This window comes from Ambystoma mexicanum, chromosome 13, assembly GCF_040938575.1.
Source record: "Ambystoma mexicanum isolate Mex_15411 chromosome 13, UKY_AmexF1_1, whole genome shotgun sequence".
NCBI lineage: Eukaryota > Metazoa > Chordata > Amphibia > Caudata > Ambystomatidae > Ambystoma > Ambystoma mexicanum.
The window spans coordinates 458,322,599-458,342,446 of record NC_090938.1 but is presented as its reverse complement, the minus strand read 5'-3'; the positions used below and the strand labels follow the sequence as shown (position 1 = coordinate 458,342,446).

The 19,848-nt window shown below is 49.5% G+C and overlaps 1 protein-coding gene across 1 annotated transcript in view; it reads left to right on the top strand.

Annotated features, from left to right (window-relative positions):
- Positions 1-779: 779 nt before the first annotated feature.
- ASIC2 (acid sensing ion channel subunit 2) overlaps positions 780-19,848 on the top strand; it is a 2,197,477-nt gene continuing 2,178,408 nt past the window's right edge. Inside the window, exon 1 of the mRNA XM_069634090.1 lies at positions 780-3,139. Within this exon, the coding sequence (XP_069490191.1) occupies positions 2,321-3,139 (819 nt within the window). The 5' untranslated portion in view covers positions 780-2,320. The remainder of the gene's footprint in view (positions 3,140-19,848) is intronic.

Here is a 19,848-nt window from a genome sequence, read left to right as displayed (position 1 = left end):
GGGCTCAGACATCATGTTGAAAAGGGGCCACCACCAGCCCTCACACACATGCATCCGGCCTGATCTGTGTGAGTTTATTTTATTTTTTTATTTATTTTATTGAGCATTTGTTAGGCGCCTATACACCAGAATTGTGGTTCAACGCAGAGTTGTGCTTCATGGTGTGATGTGGCGTGAGGTGACGTGGGAGACATGTGATGTGCGTGCATCGTGTATACACTATGGTATGCATACCCTAAGGGGTAGGTGCTGTGTGACTGTGTTGTGTGTTATGTATAAGGTGCATTTGGAGTGTCTGTGTGTGTGCTGTGGAGTGAGCGATTTGACCCATGCAGTTTGTTTGTTGGGTTATGCGTGCCGTGGTGTGTTTTGCATGCGCTGTACACCTGACATCATTTGTATATAGTGTCAGTGTGGTATGTACCATGTGTGTGGGTTTCGTCTTTGTGGGATGGATGACCCTGCTGTGTGGTGTGGCATGTGTCGCGTGTGTCCCGTGGAGCGTGCACTTGGATGCGACAGGATGCAGCCTACCTTCGCGGCCCACACCACTCACAGCGTCGCCAGCACCCTGATGTTGGACTTAAAGGAAACATAGGCAGATCTGTTGGCAGGGCTGTCAGGCTGCTGGAGTGGGGGATGAAGTGAAGTTCACCGCAGGCGTCGTGCCTCTCGTCTGGGCTGTTTGCTGTAGCTGCTGCAGTCTGTGTGCTGCCAGAGCCTGTCTGCCGCCGCCACCGCCTCTCGCAATCCTGTTCATGCTCGGATGGATGAATGAAGCAGGGGCAGGAGGGGAGGGGGGCGACTGGCCGGAGCATCCCCCACCCCCGTGTCTGAGGAGGAGAGCACCTGCAGCCCTCCATCCTCACAGAGCGCATCCCGAGCTGCGTCCTGCGTTGCATTTTTTTTGTTGTTGCACAGAGCTCTTGACTGGGAGAGCGCTGCCTCTAGTGCCACGGGAGTGCGCTGCGTACATCTTGCACGAGCATTTGGAGATGTGTGCGTTCGCAGACAGACGGAGCGCTTTCGTCCGGTGGAGTGCGGGCTGTGCCAGCACCAGGCGGGTGTCTAGCAGCGGGAAGGGTGTGTGACTGCAGCAGAGAATAGAGAGAGCTCTTTGCGTAGCCGAGGCTGGTGCGGGGAAGCAGCTGCGCCGAGAGAAAACAGAGGCGCTGGGGGACTACATCAACCGGGCACCGTTCCCCACTAACTGCCGGGGGAGCAGAAAGGCAGCCGGCGGGAACCTTGCCTTCGTTCCGGCAGTTTAGTATTTTTTCTCGGTGTTTGCCTCTGCCGGTGTATGTACTGCTACTTCGGAGTTTTTTTTTTCTTCTTTTTTTGCGAGGAGCGCCTCCCGAGAGTCTGCAGTGGGAGAGGACTAGTGATTGAGGGAGAGGAGGAGAGGTCCGCCCGGTGAAATGCGTGCAAATCGGGCTTCTTTTGACATTCTCGCATAGGGCCGGGTGAGCATAGCACCCAAGGAAGACATTAGGGCCCACTGGCGGCCGTCCCAAGTAGCTAGGGAGCCCCTCTCACGGAAGCCCATCCACGGAGAAGAGCCGCTTGGGTGAGTCTGGTGGGGGATGCGCTCCTCTCGAGACTTCACGTGAAGGCAGAGCCCCTCACCCTCACGAAATCCGTGCAAAGAGAAGCCAATCGCGAGGGAGTCACTCTCACCCTGAGGGAGTATGCGGGGAGAGGAGCTGCTACCGAGAGATGCAGTGGAGGGAGCAGAGCACATCCTAAGGGAGACGGGAGGATACAAAACTCCCTGAGGCAGTGGCAGGGGAGGGTTGGACGAACATCCGAGGAGTGTCTACAGAGGACGAGACCTTGCAGAGTGATTTTGGCGCGGAAGAAACCCCCCACCTTAGGTAGTTGCTGAAGGGAGCACCAGGGAGTCTGTGGTGGCAGTGCATGTCCCCTGAGGGAGTTTGTGTAAGCATCAAGTCATGCACTAGGAAGTATGTGGAGGAAGCAGAGCACCGAATGAGGGTGTTTGTGGCGGGATCACTCTCAAAATCTGCGGTGGCATTTGGAGGGAGCAGTAACATATGACAGCAGACCCTTTCCACTGGAGTGGTATGTGCCAACGGGCACTATGGGGTTGTCTGCAGAGGTTGGATTTATTGTGGTTGAGTGAAAGGATTTTGTTTTTCTTTTTAAATTATACCGTGGCCTACTGTGAAGAGGTGGCAGTGGTAACAATTCCCCAGCTTGCCGTGCTTTTAGCCGGACTGAATGAGGGGGCAGCGGACCAGAGTTGGATTGCTGATGCCCACACAGCCATGCTGTTGCCCTACTGCCTGCACTGAGAGCTATGGTCAGCGAGGAGGAGGCAGAGAAAAGCGGCAGAAGCCGGGCGGACAGTGCTGGCTCCCACAGGCGAGCCGAGTGGGCAGGTGGGGCATTGGGAGGGGCCAGCACCAGCCTACCACGGAAAACTACAGTTGGCGTAGGCACTGCACAGCGCGGGAAAAGTGGACGACAAGCACCAAACACACTCTCGCGCAGTGCACGCTCTCCATGTGGCCGTGCACACAGTTCATCAACAGTTCGACGTCGCACACCAACACCTTCCAGCCACGTGCCTCCCGCCACTTCCCGACGCAAGCCTCCCGCACTTTCCCGCCAAACAAAACTGCATGGTCTGAAGCACTTCTCGTCAGCGAGACGTTCTTTCCAGCGGCGTGCCTTCTGGTTCTTGGCCTTCTGCACCTCACTGGGATTTTTGCTGTCCTGGTCCTCAAACCGTTTGTTGTACTGGCTCTCTTTCCCCTCACACACCAAAGTGCACCTGGAATGGAGCAAAGAACTGGCGTTCCCCGCAGTTACCCTGTGCAACAACAACCCAGTGCGATTTCCACGTCTCAGCAAAAGCGACTTATACTATGCCGGACATTGGCTGGGGTTGCTGCTTGCCAACCGGACTGCCCGGCCGCTGGTTCTCGAGCTGCTGCAGGGCGAGGAACGCTACAGCTGGTTCCGCAAGCTGGCTGACTTCAGGCTATTTTTGCCACCCCGGCACTTCGATGGCATCAGTGACGAGTTCATGGACCGACTGGGCCACCAACTGGACGACATGCTGCTCTCCTGCAAGTACCGAGGCGAGGCCTGCGGTGCCCACAACTTCTCCTCAGTGAGTGGCTTGCTTTAAATTGTTGCTCTACACTTCCCTGATTGTGCTGTGCCACGGTCCTACCCAATCCGCCTCAATATCGTAATATTTCAGATTTTACAGCATTGTAGCAATCTTTGTGAGGAGTGTGTCGTTGAAGGCACTGCATTCTGTAGATTGTGAGAAAAGAACGCTTCTCTGGGGAAATCAACAAGGGTGTCATCGACAAGATAATATTGTGTGTTATTGACCATTAGTGACCATGATATCTGTGGTTGACATTGACCAGTTAGCCATGTTCTTCTCATCTCTGACTTGACATCAACACGTGAGTGATAATGGTATTTTGCAATTGGTGATGGCCTGATGAATGAGGTGTGAATGCAGGGTGTGCTTGTATCGTTTTTAATATGTTGGTGAGTTACCTGTGCTCTATTGTTGAAAAATGCATACGATTTCCGGCCTATATTCCTGATCCAACTGTTAGTTGATTCTGACATGAAAATGTGCACAAAATGTTTGCCACGTCACAAGCAAGTTCACATATGTGGTGTCACAGCTGTAGAAAGTAACTGTTTGCCATCCAGGATTGTTGCTGTGACGTGACAGCATGCACATTCATTGTATTATGACAGATGAGCGCACTGCGCGACACAGTACAGTTATTGATGTCTCCGTCGGGGCGCTGACAGGGCATCATCTCTATGATGTGACATGGACGGGCGGATGCGCGTCCAAGTTCTCTTTGGTGTATGTGTCAGTGAAAGAGCATTCTGCCCTGCGATGCCCGTGAGGGCATGCAGTCTGTGGTGTGGAAGTGAGGACCCCACGGTGTGTGTATATATATATATATATATATATATATATATATATATATATATATATATATATATATTGAAGCTGGAATATCTGCATAATATGTGTGCTGGCATCAAATCAATGCATGCTTATCTGTGGTATGGGATTGAGTGCATGACACCTGCGGTGGAGCACATAGCAGTGCACAATTTGTGATTGGCGGCTTTGCCATCAGCACGGCGCCTCCGGGGTGACCTGTGGAGGTGAAACTATGAAAGAAAGCTACGGTGCCTTGACGAGCACCTCCTGACGTCAGAAGTGTCCCAGGTCACAGTATAAATCACAGAACTGAAATAACACAGCAGCATGTATTTTTTTTAACCATTAAGTGCCACGATATTATGCAAGTCTATGCAAAAAGGACGAGCATACCCGTCCTTGGCAATTAAACTGTTTCCTTTCAAAAACTGCACACACAGTGGCAGATGAGCTCAGACATGCGAAGCGCCGTGAACCCCCACGCAGTCTATGTGCAGAGGGAGTGCGCAGTCCACATTCAGCGGTGATTGACGGAGCCCTGGTATGGTTTGGTTGCGCTTAAGTGATGCATGGCTGGCCTGAGGGATTATGCCTCCAGCATACCATCATGCCCGTTTCCTCTTCAATGGCAGAAGGAACGCTGCTGTTGTGCAGTACCACAGTCGTTTGCCAATGTTTTGCACAAGAGAGTACTGTGCACACACATGTCTCCTTCCAATACCTATGTTCTTGGTGTGGACTGCAGAACGATTCTTGTGGAAGGCCAGAGAAGGCTTGGAAAACCACAGAGCCGTGGCAATGCGGGACAGTGGGCATTTCTGTGGCAGGGAAAGCAGGAAAACTGTGGCAGTTGAACTTGCGAGGCCCAGAACTTTCCGGAGACACCTCGCCACCAGTTGCCCTCTGCATACATCCCAACAGGCCACATTCCATTTAGGGCATGCTAGTCTGCTCCTTTTATCTTTGCATTCTGGGACTTGCAGTCCTGGAATTCCCCATCATAAATCCAGCAGTGAAAAGGAACCTGCTCCTGAACGGATGGGGGTGTTGTATGGAATGCTCCGGATACGACAGTACTTATCCTGCTTCGTACTCACCCACCTCCCTTCTCTCTCCTTGTCCTTGTCTCGCTTTACTTATTCCTTTCTTTCTCCCTCGCTACATACATCCCGTGCACACTTAGTTTAGATACAGGTGGAGGAAAAGTAACTCTTTAATACGGTGGTAACCCCCAACAACTATTCTAGGAAAGTATTTAAATTTGAGTAAAGAGCAGGGGTCTGCAACTCTCCAGATGTTTCGAACTATGACTTCCATGCTCCCTCATTAATGACTCTGGCAGGTAGGGCGGATGGGGGCTGAAGTCCTAAACATTTGGAGAGTCAAAGGTTGTAGAAACCCACTCTTCAGTCTTTAGGAACCCTGCAAAAAGGGGAGCAATTGCCTGAAGTTTACTGCTGACATTGTGGGGACTTTAACAAAATGAACGTCTGAGCCACCGCCCCTGTTTTTCAAGTCTTAGACCTGAAGATTTACAAATCACTGCTAAATTGACACATAGGGCCTCATTACACGGATGGCGGAGAACCATGGCGCTATTAGCGCCATGGTTCATGCTGGTAAAATACTGGCACCGCCTTGGTGGAAAGAGGAATTACCGCCCCATTCCAAGGTTGGCGGGGCGGTAATTCCCCCTTCCACCATTGCCCTTCCCCATTCCCATTTTTGCCCCATAGGGCATAATGGGAATGGGGAAGGCGCTAATTACGGTACCGCAAATTGCGGTACCGTAATTAGCTCCCTGGGTCCCTTTGCGGGTTGGTTTTTAACGCCTGCAAAAAGCAGGCATTAAATTCCCCAACCCGCAAAGGGACCTCGTAGTAAGGCGGTAAGGATTTACCAGTACCGGTAAAATACCGGTACCGGTAAACCCTTACCGCCATCCGTTTAATGAGGCCCATAATGTACACGCAGATCTACTTAACAGATCCCCCTCCCACGCCTCCCGCTCCCCACACGATCTACCTCACCAATAGTGAATCAGACCATAACTTCCCAGGGCTGGGCAGCAGTGCATCTACTTTGCATCAAATATAGACATTTCGGCCATAGTGTGGTTTAACTATGGAGACCATATAGAGCATGCAGGACTTGCAAAATGTGGGAAGATGGTAGGCTGCATGAAATTGATATTCATATGCTGCCCTTCTAACTCCCCCAACCACTCCCCCAGGGAATCTGTGGGCAATGAGGCTGCTTCTGGGCAGTTTTGCTGGTTTAAAATCGTGCTTTTTGGTCTTTTTGGTTTCTGTAGATTTTAGGGACATTAATGGACTGGTTTTAATGCCTCAATATTTCTGGTAAATTCAGGTACGTCATGAAACATGCAGAATGTATACGGGAATCGTGGGTAGCAAAGAAAAGCTATACAAATGTCCCCACAGCTGTGTCAGGCTATCAAGAGCCAAGGTAAACCTGGGCACTATGTAAAGCCTCCAGGTGGCCTTGAAGCATGTGGGGAAATAGAAGGCTGCATGAACCTGGTGTTAATATTCTGCCTCCACACCTGCAAATCGGTGCACAGTGGGAGTGGGCATGGGTAATTCTGCTGGTTTAATATTAGGACAGTTTTCTGAAGTCCAACTAAGGGCTCAGCAAAAACATTTAACTGAGGCAGTACAAGACTCCACTATTAGTATAAGGCTGTACCACCTGAGTACCTGGTAGCGCAGGCAGAGCAGCCAGGCTTTTCTTGGTAGGGAGAGAGGGCTGTATAATCAGTACATATGACATTTTAATACATATGGTCCAAAGAAACACTGAAACACTATTTATGTAAAAAATAAATGATGTATTTAGATACAAGTAGGCCCAGATAAATCTAGGGAGTAAGTAAGTACTAACACATTATATGAAATCACAATATAAAAACACCACACTATGCTTGAAGGTACACAGACCAAATAATAAACCTTATTTGGTACCCCTGAAAGTAGTTTTAGAGAAGTCAAAGCCTTTTCATACACATTAAGTATAGGTTACACCTATTCTTGGGCAATAAAAAACAATGGTTACTTTTTACAATTACATTCAGTAATGCAAGGGCGGTAGACCCGTCCAGTTATACAGTGGCTCTCAGTACAAATCACATAATCTGTCAACTGGACAATATACTTTTGGTGAATAGTTGAACACTTATTCCAGGTACAGTATCAACCTATATCTACTTTTGTGATAACACACAGTTATACTAGGTGAGTAAAACCCAAGGATGTAATATACAATTACAGGTGCTTCTGAGATCAGTGAAACACAGATATATATAAGCAGTAACTCTTGTAACTTATTTTTGGATGGCACACAGATAGCACAAGGTAAGTAAAACCGATACAATTTTTATATCTCACAAGCAGTCCAGGTTAGATCTTTCCCAACTATAATGATAACTCAAGTATGACTTATCGGGGACAGTTAGAACCACAGACTCTAGGTTAGATCGCACAGGAAAGTAAACCCTAATGTTACACTTTTACTGAATGACTCCAAATTACTCTAGGTAGGCAACAGCCAAAGGTAGACTTATTCTGGACAGTCTAGCAGCAAGTCATGGGAAGCAAGACCCATATGGGGAACATTCATACAATTATCCTCAAAAGACTAATCTGGTGATACCAACAGTTGGAGGACACTCATACATTTATAATCTGGTGAAACTAACACTTTACTTTTGGGAAGTTGCACAACCTAATCACAGGAGAGTAAAATACCTTCACATCTACTTTCTATTAAACTGGCAAAACAGTTGCTAAAGAAGAACATATGTTAACCATACTTTTAAGAATAGTGCATCACACATTCAAGATAAGAAATAACTTTTGTAACTGTTCACACTTAGAGCTACAGTTACCAACCAACTCTTTACAAGTAAGTTACTTTTAAACACTTATTCTGCTTTCTAGGCAGAAGTCCCATTCCCTTAAAGGTATTTCGCTTTTTCTTGGAGCATGAGTGTTCTCAGTGGCAGAAGGGTGGTTACTAGAACTAGTGACCAACAGGCAGTGTCAGGATAGGTTCTTTAGTAGCAAAAGTCAGAGTTCCTTAGGAAAACTGGGTAAACGGGTGAGCACTTTACTTCTAGGGTTAGAAGAGGGTCCAGGGGCTTTGCAGAAGTCACCCGAGCAGGATTCTAGCAGTGGGGCTGGGGGCACTGGATGAGAGGCCTCCCCATCATACAAGACAACCCACAGCTACACATAAATCCTAATAGGCTTAAGGTAAGTACATACCAAAGCCAACACAGTACCTCAGCATTGAAGAAGATTTTGCAGAAGGAAGACTTCAGGATCTGCAGCACTATACCCGGTCAGTGGATTCCTTGTCGTGGTGACTGAAAACAAGACCTCAGAAGGAACTTTGCAGCAGAGATCGAGGAAGAAGGCTCTAGGCAAGGTTTCCCTCATTGCTGAATGTGGTTCAGCTGATTTGGCGCCTTTTCAAGGAGCACAGAAGAAGACAGAAAATCGCTGTTGAATTCTTGCTGTTACAAAGGTCCAGCACAGTGCTAAGGGGACTTTCTGGACTAGATTTGTTTCTCTGGAAATCCACCAGGTTGCCCATGAAGTAAGATTCGGAATTCAGAAGACAGTGCACTGCACAGTGGCTCGAGGTCCCGGGGTATTGGGTATTTCAACAACGCAAGGTCGCAGCATTGCGTGGGATGGCTCAAAATGCAGGCATTCTAGAGTCTAGTGGGTCTCACCAGGCTCTGGGATGGAGTTGTTGTTTTCAGAGGCCCCAGGATGATTGAAAGGAAGGTCTACAGCAGGCTCCGGTTACACAGCAGGCTCTCCGGTCACAGGGAAATCATGTCTGACACTTTTCCTTCATCATCCTCTTTGATTTCAGTTCCAGTGGTCGATTAGTCTTCAGCTTCCAGGTTCGTAGTATTTATCAGGAACTACAGCACAACCTCTGCATCCTCTCCCTGCATTTTACAAGAAGGGGTGGTATGGTTGTCCAATCAGGACAGTCTGCCCCCCACTGGGATTTGTCTCCATTCAGGCAAGGCGTAAGACAAAGGACTGTGGAGTTTTGGACTCCTCCCTCTCTTGCTCCCCACAAAGACAGACTGGAGCCGGGGCAGGGAGTCAAGGGAACTCCCGCCGAAGATAACATTCACACAAAGGAAATTCTCACCCTGGATGTCAGGGGAAGTACCAAGAAATGACAAGAAACCCTACAATGGTGAAAAAAGAAGACAGGGGCCATGTTGGTAAAATGAAAACTCTTATGGGCCTTTAACTGCAGCAGTAAAATGTAAAAGGGATCCAAATATCCTTTCTACCCTTGGGAACCATAGTTGCCTCAAAGTTTGCAAAAGAAAGGTAAAAGGGGAGCCCATAGGGCAACCCAGCAACAACAGGCACTTATTGCCAATACGCTGTTAAAGAGGATAACTTTAAAAAGACACTTTTGGAGAGTCTTGAAAATGACACCCATAAAAAGAGTCAAAGGGCCTCATTACGACCCTGGCGCTAAGTGACAAACGATGGCGGTAAATGCTTACCGCCATCGTTTTCCGCCAGGTCCGATCATGACTCCTGACCGTAAACTACGATGCCAATAGCGGCATCGTAGTTAACGCTGCCGCTAACTGCGCTAAGGGTGCGCGCACGCGACCGCCCACACCGTACTTAGCGCCATGGCGGAAAGGCACGCAAATGCCGACCCAAGCGGACATGCACCTAACGCCATCACCGAGGCCGCAAAGTACCTTACCGCCATGGTGCAAATAACGCCATCGCGAACCAACCGTAAAGGGCCAATTCAAGTGAATGCAGCTGCCACAGGTGCACAGAAACAGCACAGGTGAAGGCAATACAGACTCAGGGGAGTACAAAAAGAGCACACCCCACCCCTACCCACACCCAGTCACACTCCACAATGATGCCAATACGACTAGCAATGTTGGGGCTGGAGGACCTGATAGCAATGCATGTGCTACTACAACAGCAACAACAACAACAACAACAGGCAGCACAGAGGAGACGCAGGAGGAGAAGGAGGGCAAGGCAGGCCCAGCAAGCCCCACCAGCACAGCCAGTGCCACCACGCAGGCAGCCCCCAATCCCACGCATCAGAGCCAATCCAAACAACCTCACAGCTGAGCAGATCCACACCCTGTACCGTTTGGACCGGGACACCATCACCGCCATCGTAGACATGATACACGACGACATCGTCAGCATGATAGAAAGTCCAACCGCCATCCCCCCCCTACTGAAGGTAGTGGCTGTACTCCACTTCCTGGCCACAGGCACCTACCAGCACACAGTGGGGCACCTGCATGGCATTTCACAACCATTATTCTCACAAACACTCATCCAAGTGCTCGATGCCCTCCTCAAGCACACAGACGACCACATCTCATTACCACGGACTGCCCAGGAGATTGCAAACACCAAAGTGGGTTTCCATGCACTAGCCAGCATACCCGGTTGCATTGGTGCCATCGACTGCACCCATGTGGAATTGGTGGTTCCACGTGCCATGGAGGTACCGTACCGCAACCGGAAACAGTTCCACTCTATCAACGTGCAAATGGTCTGTGACTCCAACAAGATCATCACACATTGTTGTGCCCGATTCCCCGGATCAACCCATGATTCCATGATCCTGAGGAACTCCACAATACCACGCTACATGGAGCGACATGCAGGCCCAAGATCCTGGCTACTCGGTGAGTGCTATGTCATGGAAGTGGGCATGGGAATGACGTACCAGTGCATACTCCACCTGGCAGAAAGGGGGGGGGGATGATGCATACTCCACCTGGCAGAAAGGGGGGGGGATGATGCATACTCCACCTGGCAGAAAGGGGGGGGGGATTGATGCATACTCCACCTGGCAGAAAGGGGGGGGGATGATGCATACTCCACCTGGCAGAAAGGGGGGGGGGATGATGCATACTCCACTGGCCTGTGAGTAACACAGAGAACGGATACAGAGGAAGGGCACTCACAATGCACAAAACCCCTCTGCATACATAGGGTGATGGCATGCAAAACAGGCCATGGCAGCAATGAGCATATACTGGTTGCATAGTGTGAATCAATTAGTGCATGTAGAAGTGAGCCAAGGTAACAGTTCCATGCCAGCCATGGTGGAACATCATGTTCCTGATCAGACAACATGACTGACACATACATTCTCGCCTACATACAGGTGATGCAGCCTACCCCCTGAAGAGGTGGCTCCTCACGCCAGTCCGGAACCCGCAGAACCAGCACGAGGAGGACTTCAACCGTGCACATACACGTACTCGTGTGGTCATAGAGCAGACATTCGGCCTCCTGAAGGCACGGTTCCGAAGCCTCAGCAGGTCTGGTGGGGCACTCCTGTATGGCCATGAGAAGGTTGCAAAGATTGTCATGGCATGTGTCATGCTGCACAATATGTGCGTCAGACGGAATGTGCCCCTGCCCCCTGACGCAGAACTGCAACCACCTGACGATGAGGATGAGGATGAGGAGGGTGCAGATGGGGCGCCACCACATGGAGGAGGCGATGTACAGGAGGGGCGTGCCATGCGCCAAAGTATCATCAACCACTGCTTCTAGCACACACGGCTGGTGTTCATCGCATGGAGACTGCACTTGGGGCACTGTGTGTCTCTGGGGCATGCACACTGTGGACTGTACACCAATAAAGCACACATACGCAATGAAAATGTCCACACATTTCCTTTTTTTGAAAGAAAAAAGTGTATTGGAACCATGAACTGTCGTGTCACACCCCCTCCCCCCTCCCCCCTGCACACCCCAACACACCCCCTCCCACCTCCCACCTCCCCCCTGCACACCCCAACACACCCCCTCCCACCTCCCACCTCCCCCCTGCACACCCCAACACACCCCCTCCCACCTCCCACCTCCCCCCTGCACACCCCAACACACCCCCTCCCACCTCCCCCCTCCCCCCTGCACACCCCAACACACCCCAAGTAGCTGTCAACAGATGCCTGTGACAGTGTCCACAGGCCGTCACAAGCCCCCTCTCCCGGCACCCGGGGCACCCCTGGCTGTGGAGCGCAGGTTGCGTCCGGAACGGCGCACGGGGCTGCTCTGCGCAGAACTGGCAGTGGAGGATGTCCCTGACTGCTCCTGTGCATGCACGTCCTGTCGTGTGTGGGTGAGGCCAATGACCGCACGACGCAAGGCCGCAAGTTCTGCACAGATGTCCCTGGACATGGCCTGCATGGCATCCCTGAGGGTGGCTGTGCTCTGCGCCACTTCCGCCCTTAGTGTCTCTGTGGCCTGTTCAATGCTACACCTAGCCCCCACACATTCCGCTGCATGCTCATCCAGCATTGCGGACAGTTGATGCTGCCGTTGAGTGATGTCCTCGAGGGACGGCTGGCCGTGCTGGCCCATGGCCAGTGCAGGTGGAGTGATGGAGGGGCTGGTCCCCTCCTGTGGAGTGTGGACAGGGCATGGGGTGGAAGGCCACTCCTCTGCCTCAGTGTGCCCCTGTGTGTCGCCCTCATGGGGGCTGGCGTCTGAGAAGCAGGGGGAATGTAGTTGGTCAGTGGGGCTTCTGACCTCCTGCTCCATGTCCGAGTCAGAACATGCAGCTGTTGCAGCTGTCTCCCCGATGTTGCTGCTGGCCGCTGACCCCCTGCCTTCTGTGGCAGGCAATGTCGGTGGAGGTGGAGCACCAGCTGCTGGCCTGCTGCCAACAGGGGTGCTTGCCGGTGGGACCTCCGGTATGCCTGCAGTGGGACCTGCTTGTCGTGGGGTCTGCCTCACTGCAGCTGAGGTTGAGGGTGCAGGGAGGTTGTTGGTGGACTTCGCCCTCTTCGGCGCAGGGGTCTCCTGGTCCTCTGGGTGTGATTCTGTGCCTGTGGTGGAGCAAAGGTGGGAGGGCGTTATTGATGGGTATACGGACTTTTGAATGACAATGGTTGACATTATTTTGGCCAGTGGATGAGGCAGATTTCAGGCAGTGCCATGCAGGTTGTCTCCTTTTGGTGTGGCATGTGGATGCAGGTATGCGGGTGCCAGCAGTGTATGCAGGGTGCTGCTCGCATGTGGCTATGGGCAGTATTGATTTGTGTTGCATTTACACTCTAGGGCAACCTTGTGCTACACATGATTGGACTGCTGTGTCTTGTATGAGGCACCTACCTTCATCGCCTGATGTCGGGGCTCCCCTTTCCATCCCTCCAACGCCTTCGATGGATTCCATGCCGATGGTGGCAGCACAGATCTCCTCCCACGGTTGGAGTTTCAGGGGGGATTCTGACCCTCCACCGGTTCCCTGGGCAAGGTTGCGGTTTGCCGAGATGACGGCTCTGACCCGTATGCGCAGGTCATCCCAGCGTTTCCGGCACTGCTGTGGGGTGCGGGGTACGGTCCCCACCGCGCTGACGCGCTCAGCCACCAGGGCCCAGATGGCCTTCTTCTTCCCGATTGCTGTCCGGCTCATTTCAGGGGAGAAAACAACACCTGCGTTGTCCTGCAGGGTCTCCGCTAGCATGCAGAGTTCCTCCCTGCTGAATCGCTCCTGGCGCAGGCGGTCACAGGCCTTTTTCACGCATTTCGGCATTTTCGGGAACTTGGGTGGGTGGGTGTTTTGTCGGGACAGGTGTCAGGGTTGGGTCTGGTGTTGTTTGGTAGGATGGCGATGGATTGTGTTTTTAAAGATGGCCGACAGGCTGCTTCCCGTTCCGGCGCGATGACGCTATTTCCGGTTTGGCCTTTTACGGCCACCGTAAATTACGGTGGCCGTAAATTACGCTGGCCGTAAATTACGGTGGCCGCTACTTTCGCTGGCGGATGGGCACCTTGCTCGCTTAGCGATGGCGGTAGGGGCCTTTTCCGCCATGGCGTTATTTGCATTACCGCCATGGCGTAATGCTCGTGCGCGATGGGTCGTGATGTGGCGCTCTTTACGCCATCGTCCCACGGCGTAAACGCTCATTACGCCATGGCGTTAATGACGGGCGCTTACCGCCAGGGTCGTAATGAGGCCCAAAGATTATGTGAGTGTGGAAAAAGGTTCCCACTCACTGAGGTATTAAAGGAAAAATATCCCACTAGTAAAGCAAAAAGTTATGGGGTTGACCCAGGTCAGGAAGATTTACCAGTTCTGTTCAAATGTTACCTAACAAAATTGATATTCATTTGCTTCCCCCTATACCCCCCCCCACCCTCTAACTCCACCAACCCTTCCCCAGGGAATATTTGGACAATTAGACTGCTTCTGGGCAGTTCTGCTGGTTGAAAATCTTGCTTTTTGGTCTTTTTGGTTTCTGTAGAATTTAGGGACATTTATGGACTGGGTTTAATGCCTCAATAATTCTGGTAATTTCAGGTACGTCATATAACATTCAGAATATATACGGGAATTGTTTGTAGCAAAGAAAAGCTTTAAAAATGTACCCACAGCTGTGTCGGGTTATCAAGGGCCAGGGTAAAGCTGGGCACTATGTAAAGCCTACAGGTGGCCTTGTCGCATGTGGGGAGATAGTATGCTGCCTGAACCTGGTGTTAATATTCTGCCTCCACACCTGCAAATTGGTGCACAGTGGTAGTGGGCATGGGTAATTTTGCTGGTTTAATAGTCTACTTCATGGATCCTGTACATTTTAAGACCATTTCTGTACTGGTTTGAGTGCCTGATTATTTCTGATAATTTCAGGAAAGACTCCCATCCTCCACCACTATCCCCAACCCTCTTTGTCCCTCAGCTCCGCTTAACCACTGACAGGACATTCCTAACAGAACAGCGACTGGGGGGAAGAAAGTGGCAAAGAAGCTGGGTGACTTACTGGGGACTGTGGAGATGGAGGCAGTAAATCAAAGGTTTGGAGAATGGTTTCAAAAGATTGGATGTTTTCAGAAGAGACCAGGGACTGGATGGTCTATGGAGAAAGGGTGGTATTTACTGGAAGGGGCTGGAAAACTGACCCTCTTTGCGTTTACTTTCAGATTCCAATGCGGCCTAACCTCACCCCTCTGCTCCCACCACAAAGCAGTGGAATGGTTTTGACCGGTGCCTCATGAGGAGACTTTTAACCCTTTTGGCACCAACACCTGACTCTGCCACTGGCTAAAGCTCTGTGGCTGCTAGGGCCGAGGCGCCACCAGGCAATGGACTCTCCACTGCACTCTTGCAAGGTCAAAACAATGAGCAGCACTGACTTCTGTGATGCCAGAATGAGGAGATTTCCTAACAGACTGGCGACTTAGAAAGTCAGTGTGATTGGGTGACACACGACCCCGGTTGGCACCCACGTTCTCATGCAGGACCGTGAGAGGTTCTGGGGCAAAGCATGCTTGGAATGGAATGTGACAAATGAACCCTTGGTATCTGTCTGCCTGTAAGCCACATTGCAGCCTTACTTTTAAGTGATCCAAGACTTTAAATTGTAGTACAATTCCAAGAAAACATAAAATGCGTATGAAGACCATATAGGGAAATCGTGTAGGTACACGGGGCCAGTATGAACCCTGTAAAGGCATGTCCTTCATTTTCTTATTGGAAGAGAGTTATGTCATCACTTTTACTTTACTCAGTTACATGGGAGCGATAAACCAGCCCAATGACGACTCTAACTGTGCCATTTTGGGGGACTTGAAGTCTATTGATAGTTGCTTTACTGACTCCTGCCAGGAGATTGCAACAATAGTCAATTTTGGCCCCTATTATTGCCTGCACAATCGCTTCAGCATTGTCTTGGGAGATGTACGGTCTGAAATAGGCTAAAAGTTCGATAGAATAAATTGCTAATGAGACCATACTCCCACATAGAATTTCATGTTCAACAGTTGGTCAAGAATGACCCACAGAATGTTGACCTTGGTTAGAGGAGAAATATTCACATCCCTTAACTCGAAGTGCTTCTGGCCAGATTCAGCTTAGCGAGTGTCCCTCGAGATCCCACAATCATAAGCTCTGTTTTTCCTCTGTTAAGTGCTAGGTTATTTTGCATCATCCAGAGTTCAATGATAGTAAATATTCTATTCAGTTCGATTTCATCTTGCAAGTGAGAGCCTGTGAGAGGAATTACACATTCAGTATCGTCCGCGTAATTGGAGAATAGAACCCCTTCCTGTCCCCACCCTTTCTATTATAAAGAAAACCACATACTGGTAACCTAAAGGGAGTCAAGACATGTGGCAACACAATGTTCAATGACATTGGCACCAGCCCCCACCACCTGGTTGATTGCGAGATGGTGCTAGGCTGGGGAGAAATTAATTTTCACTAGTGTGTTTCTTTGAAGCAAGGGACTAAAGACTTAATCTAACAATTGTTAACAAAAGGCTAGAGAGGGAGAACACAGCTAGAAAAACAGGACAGAAAATGGGAGGTAGGAAAAGGAATAGAAAACAGAGCTGAAGTGCATTAACAGGTATATGTAGTGAAAGATGAAGAAAGGAAATGAACAGCCAAGAAATGTCCACCAGAAAAAGAGAAAAGGAACAGGAAGAGCGAGAAAATTAGAACGTTTGAATGAATAAAGAAAGCAGCAGAAAAAAAAGGAAAAAGAACATTGTCAAAAGGCATGCATTATGGGGCTGACACATGCGTATTAGGACGATCCAAGTATCAACAAATACTTATAACACATGCATTGCTAGCCATCTTGTACCAGCCTGAGATTATAGCTACCCTCAGCTGTCAGCCTCTTCCCCTCTATGGTCACAGAACTCTAGGTTCACTTGCAATATCCCTATAACCTGCTGTCAAAGGGTGCTTTAAGCCTTAAGAAAGTTTTAAGCCAGCCAATTATACTATCAGCTTAATCTAATGTCTGGATAATTCACACAAAACTCTATTGCACCACTTTCCCCAGCCATAGGTAACCTTCCCAAGTATTCCTTGTATATCTGTCTCCACTCCTCAAATGAGAACCAATCCCATTCCTCATCTAAGATGCTACTTGTCTATGACCCATCACTGCTTCTCACCGAAATCCCATTCTCACTCCTCACTTGAAGCCCACCTGTGCTCCTCACCCAAGACCCATCTCTATTCCAGATCCTCACCCATGGTCCATCCCTGTTCTTCACCCAAGACCCATCTCTACACCTGATCTGAGACACGTTGCAGATCTTCACCAACGCTCAATTCCTGTTCCTCTCCCAAGACCCATCTCTACCCCTGATCTAAGATACATTCCAGATATTCACTGATAGTCCATTCCTGCACTTCACCCAAGACCCATCTCTACCTCTGATCTGAGATAAATTGCAGATCTTCACCCATAGTCCATTCCGGCACCTCACCCACGGCCCATCTCTATTCCAGATACTCAGCCACGGTCCATCCCTGTTCCTCACCCAAGACCCATCTCTACACCTGATCTGAGATACATTCCAGATCTTCACCCATAGTCCATTCCTGCACCTCACCCAAGACCCATCTCTACCTCTGATCTGAGATAAATTGCAGATCTTCACCCATATTCCATTTGTGCACCTCACCCAAGACCCATCTCTAATCCCTGATCTGAGACACATTCCAGATCCTTACCCACAGTCCATTCATGCACCTCACTCAAGACCCATCTCTAAACCCTGATCTGAGACACATTCCAGATCCTCACCCATAGTCCATCCCTTCACCTCACCCAAGACCCATCTGTACCCTTGATGAGGGATGCATTCCAGATCCTCACCGATAGTCCATCTCTGCACCTCACCCAAGACCCATCTCTACCCCTGATCTGAGACACATTCCCGATCCTCAACCAAAGCCAAACCCTGTTCCTCATCCAAGACCAATCTTTACACCTGAACTGAGACGCATTGCAGATCCTCACCCAAAGCCCATCCCTGCATCTCACCCAAGACCCATCTCTACTCCCTGAGACACATTTCAGATCCTCACCCACGGCCAATCCCTGTTCCTCACCCAAGACCCATCTCTACACCTGATCTGAGACACATTCCAGATCCTCACCCATTGCCCATCCCTTCTCCTCACCGTAGGTCTGTCCCTGCTGCTCACCTCCATCATGCTCCGGGGTCCTTACAAAATGCCTGCGAGGCTTCTCAAAGGGCGAAGAACCTGCAAACCATATGAAATGGTAGTGCATTTAATATTTTGAGGTGAAACCTTTTTTGTCAAACAGTTGTATTGGCACAGGCATCTGATCATTACAAAAAATCAATTTGCATTCATCATTCAGAGTTAGCATTGAACCCAGTGCACATCAGAGGAATTCAATAGCAGTCATTTGCATGCTTATTGTTATCCGAATACAATGATTAACCAATGCAGGATATCCCGCAACCACAGTCATGATTTATGTTGAGCATGAGTTTCCCAAAATATCGATCCAAATAGAGAGCCACCATCTCTAAGAGCAGTGTGACTGTGCCCAGCGCCTCCAAGGCGAATGTAACTGGCAGTAGTAGATACACAAATCGTTGTCAGCAATGACTTGTCTATACTGATGCCTGCGGGCTCTGGTGCATTATAAACCAATAAATAAACAATACTCACACGTTCAGTAAATTCTACAATACAATATGCCAGAACACAGGCAAATTAAAATATAGAACACTTGGAACACAATGGGCCTCGTTACAAGGCTGGTGGTAGCCTTGCTGGTAAAACCGGCAAGGCTACCTCCAAACCGGCAAGAAAATCCAGCACCCGTGAATGGGCAATTAGCAGGGTATTCTGGCCCCACCGGACCCTGTAATTGCCCTTTCGCGAGTGCCGAAGCCCGTATATCCCCATTCCCATTTGAACCCCATAGGTCTCAACGGGAATGGGGATGCCTGTAGCACCGGCACGGTTCATTACTGTGCCGGTGCTGCAGGCTTGCTGTGCTCGCGGGGGACTTTCATTCCGCCCGGTCAGACCTGGCGGAATGAAAGGCACCCGTGGCACAACTCAGAGCTTGCCGGTCCGGATACAATGGTACCGGTAAGCGTACCGGTACTGTTGTATCTTCAACTAGGACCTAAGAGGGGTCTGCATCAACAGTCAAACCATCGACAACTAAGTATAGCTAAATGGTTACATAACATACCAGCAAACTGAATTTTGATCCCCGTTTGTTTTGTATTATATAGATCAAAGCACCGCCTTCAAGTGATTGACACGGATGTTAAAGGGCACTTTGGAGTTCACACCTTTGTATGGTACAAATCTCCGTTGGTACTTTTACTTCCCTTACATTGCACTTTACTATTGTTGGGGTTGGTACACTATAGTGCTTAAAGGCCATTTGAAGCACATTACAATCAGAAATAATCGCTTGCCACTTTCACTTATCTCCTTGTTCTCAGCCATAAAGCGATAAAAGACTGTGTTGGTCCTGACTAAATCCATAACCTGAAAGTTACACACACATTACTACAGTGCACTGTTTATCACAGCAGCACAAAAGGAATTCATGACAACTAATGTAACATGCAGGAGCTGCTTTTGAAAGATGGCATCTCAAGCAGCCCGTCAGCCTTACACCTCAGGGTCAAATGACGTCTGTGCACGCACATATGATTCCTAATTTACAAACGTATGTTAAAATGGTGCAACCCCATTGAACATGCGTTATACATCAAACGCATTGATTTTTTACTAGCGCAATCAAATTGGCTGTACACACATGGCTTCTATGTGTACTTGCATGTATCCAATTACGCATGCTTGGATGCTGTTTGCGCATGCACAAAACACTTGCATGCCGCTGCGTATTTCAGGTGTTTAGGCTCGTTTTGTAGTATGTGTTTACCTGACATTTTATTTTAAAGTCTGAAATTAAATCTGCGCTGTGCACGAATGCATAGCGATTCATTATTTATGAAAAACAGGACTATAATAACCTTCTTTAAATTGCGCACTTAGGAATTTAAACGATGCAAGTTACA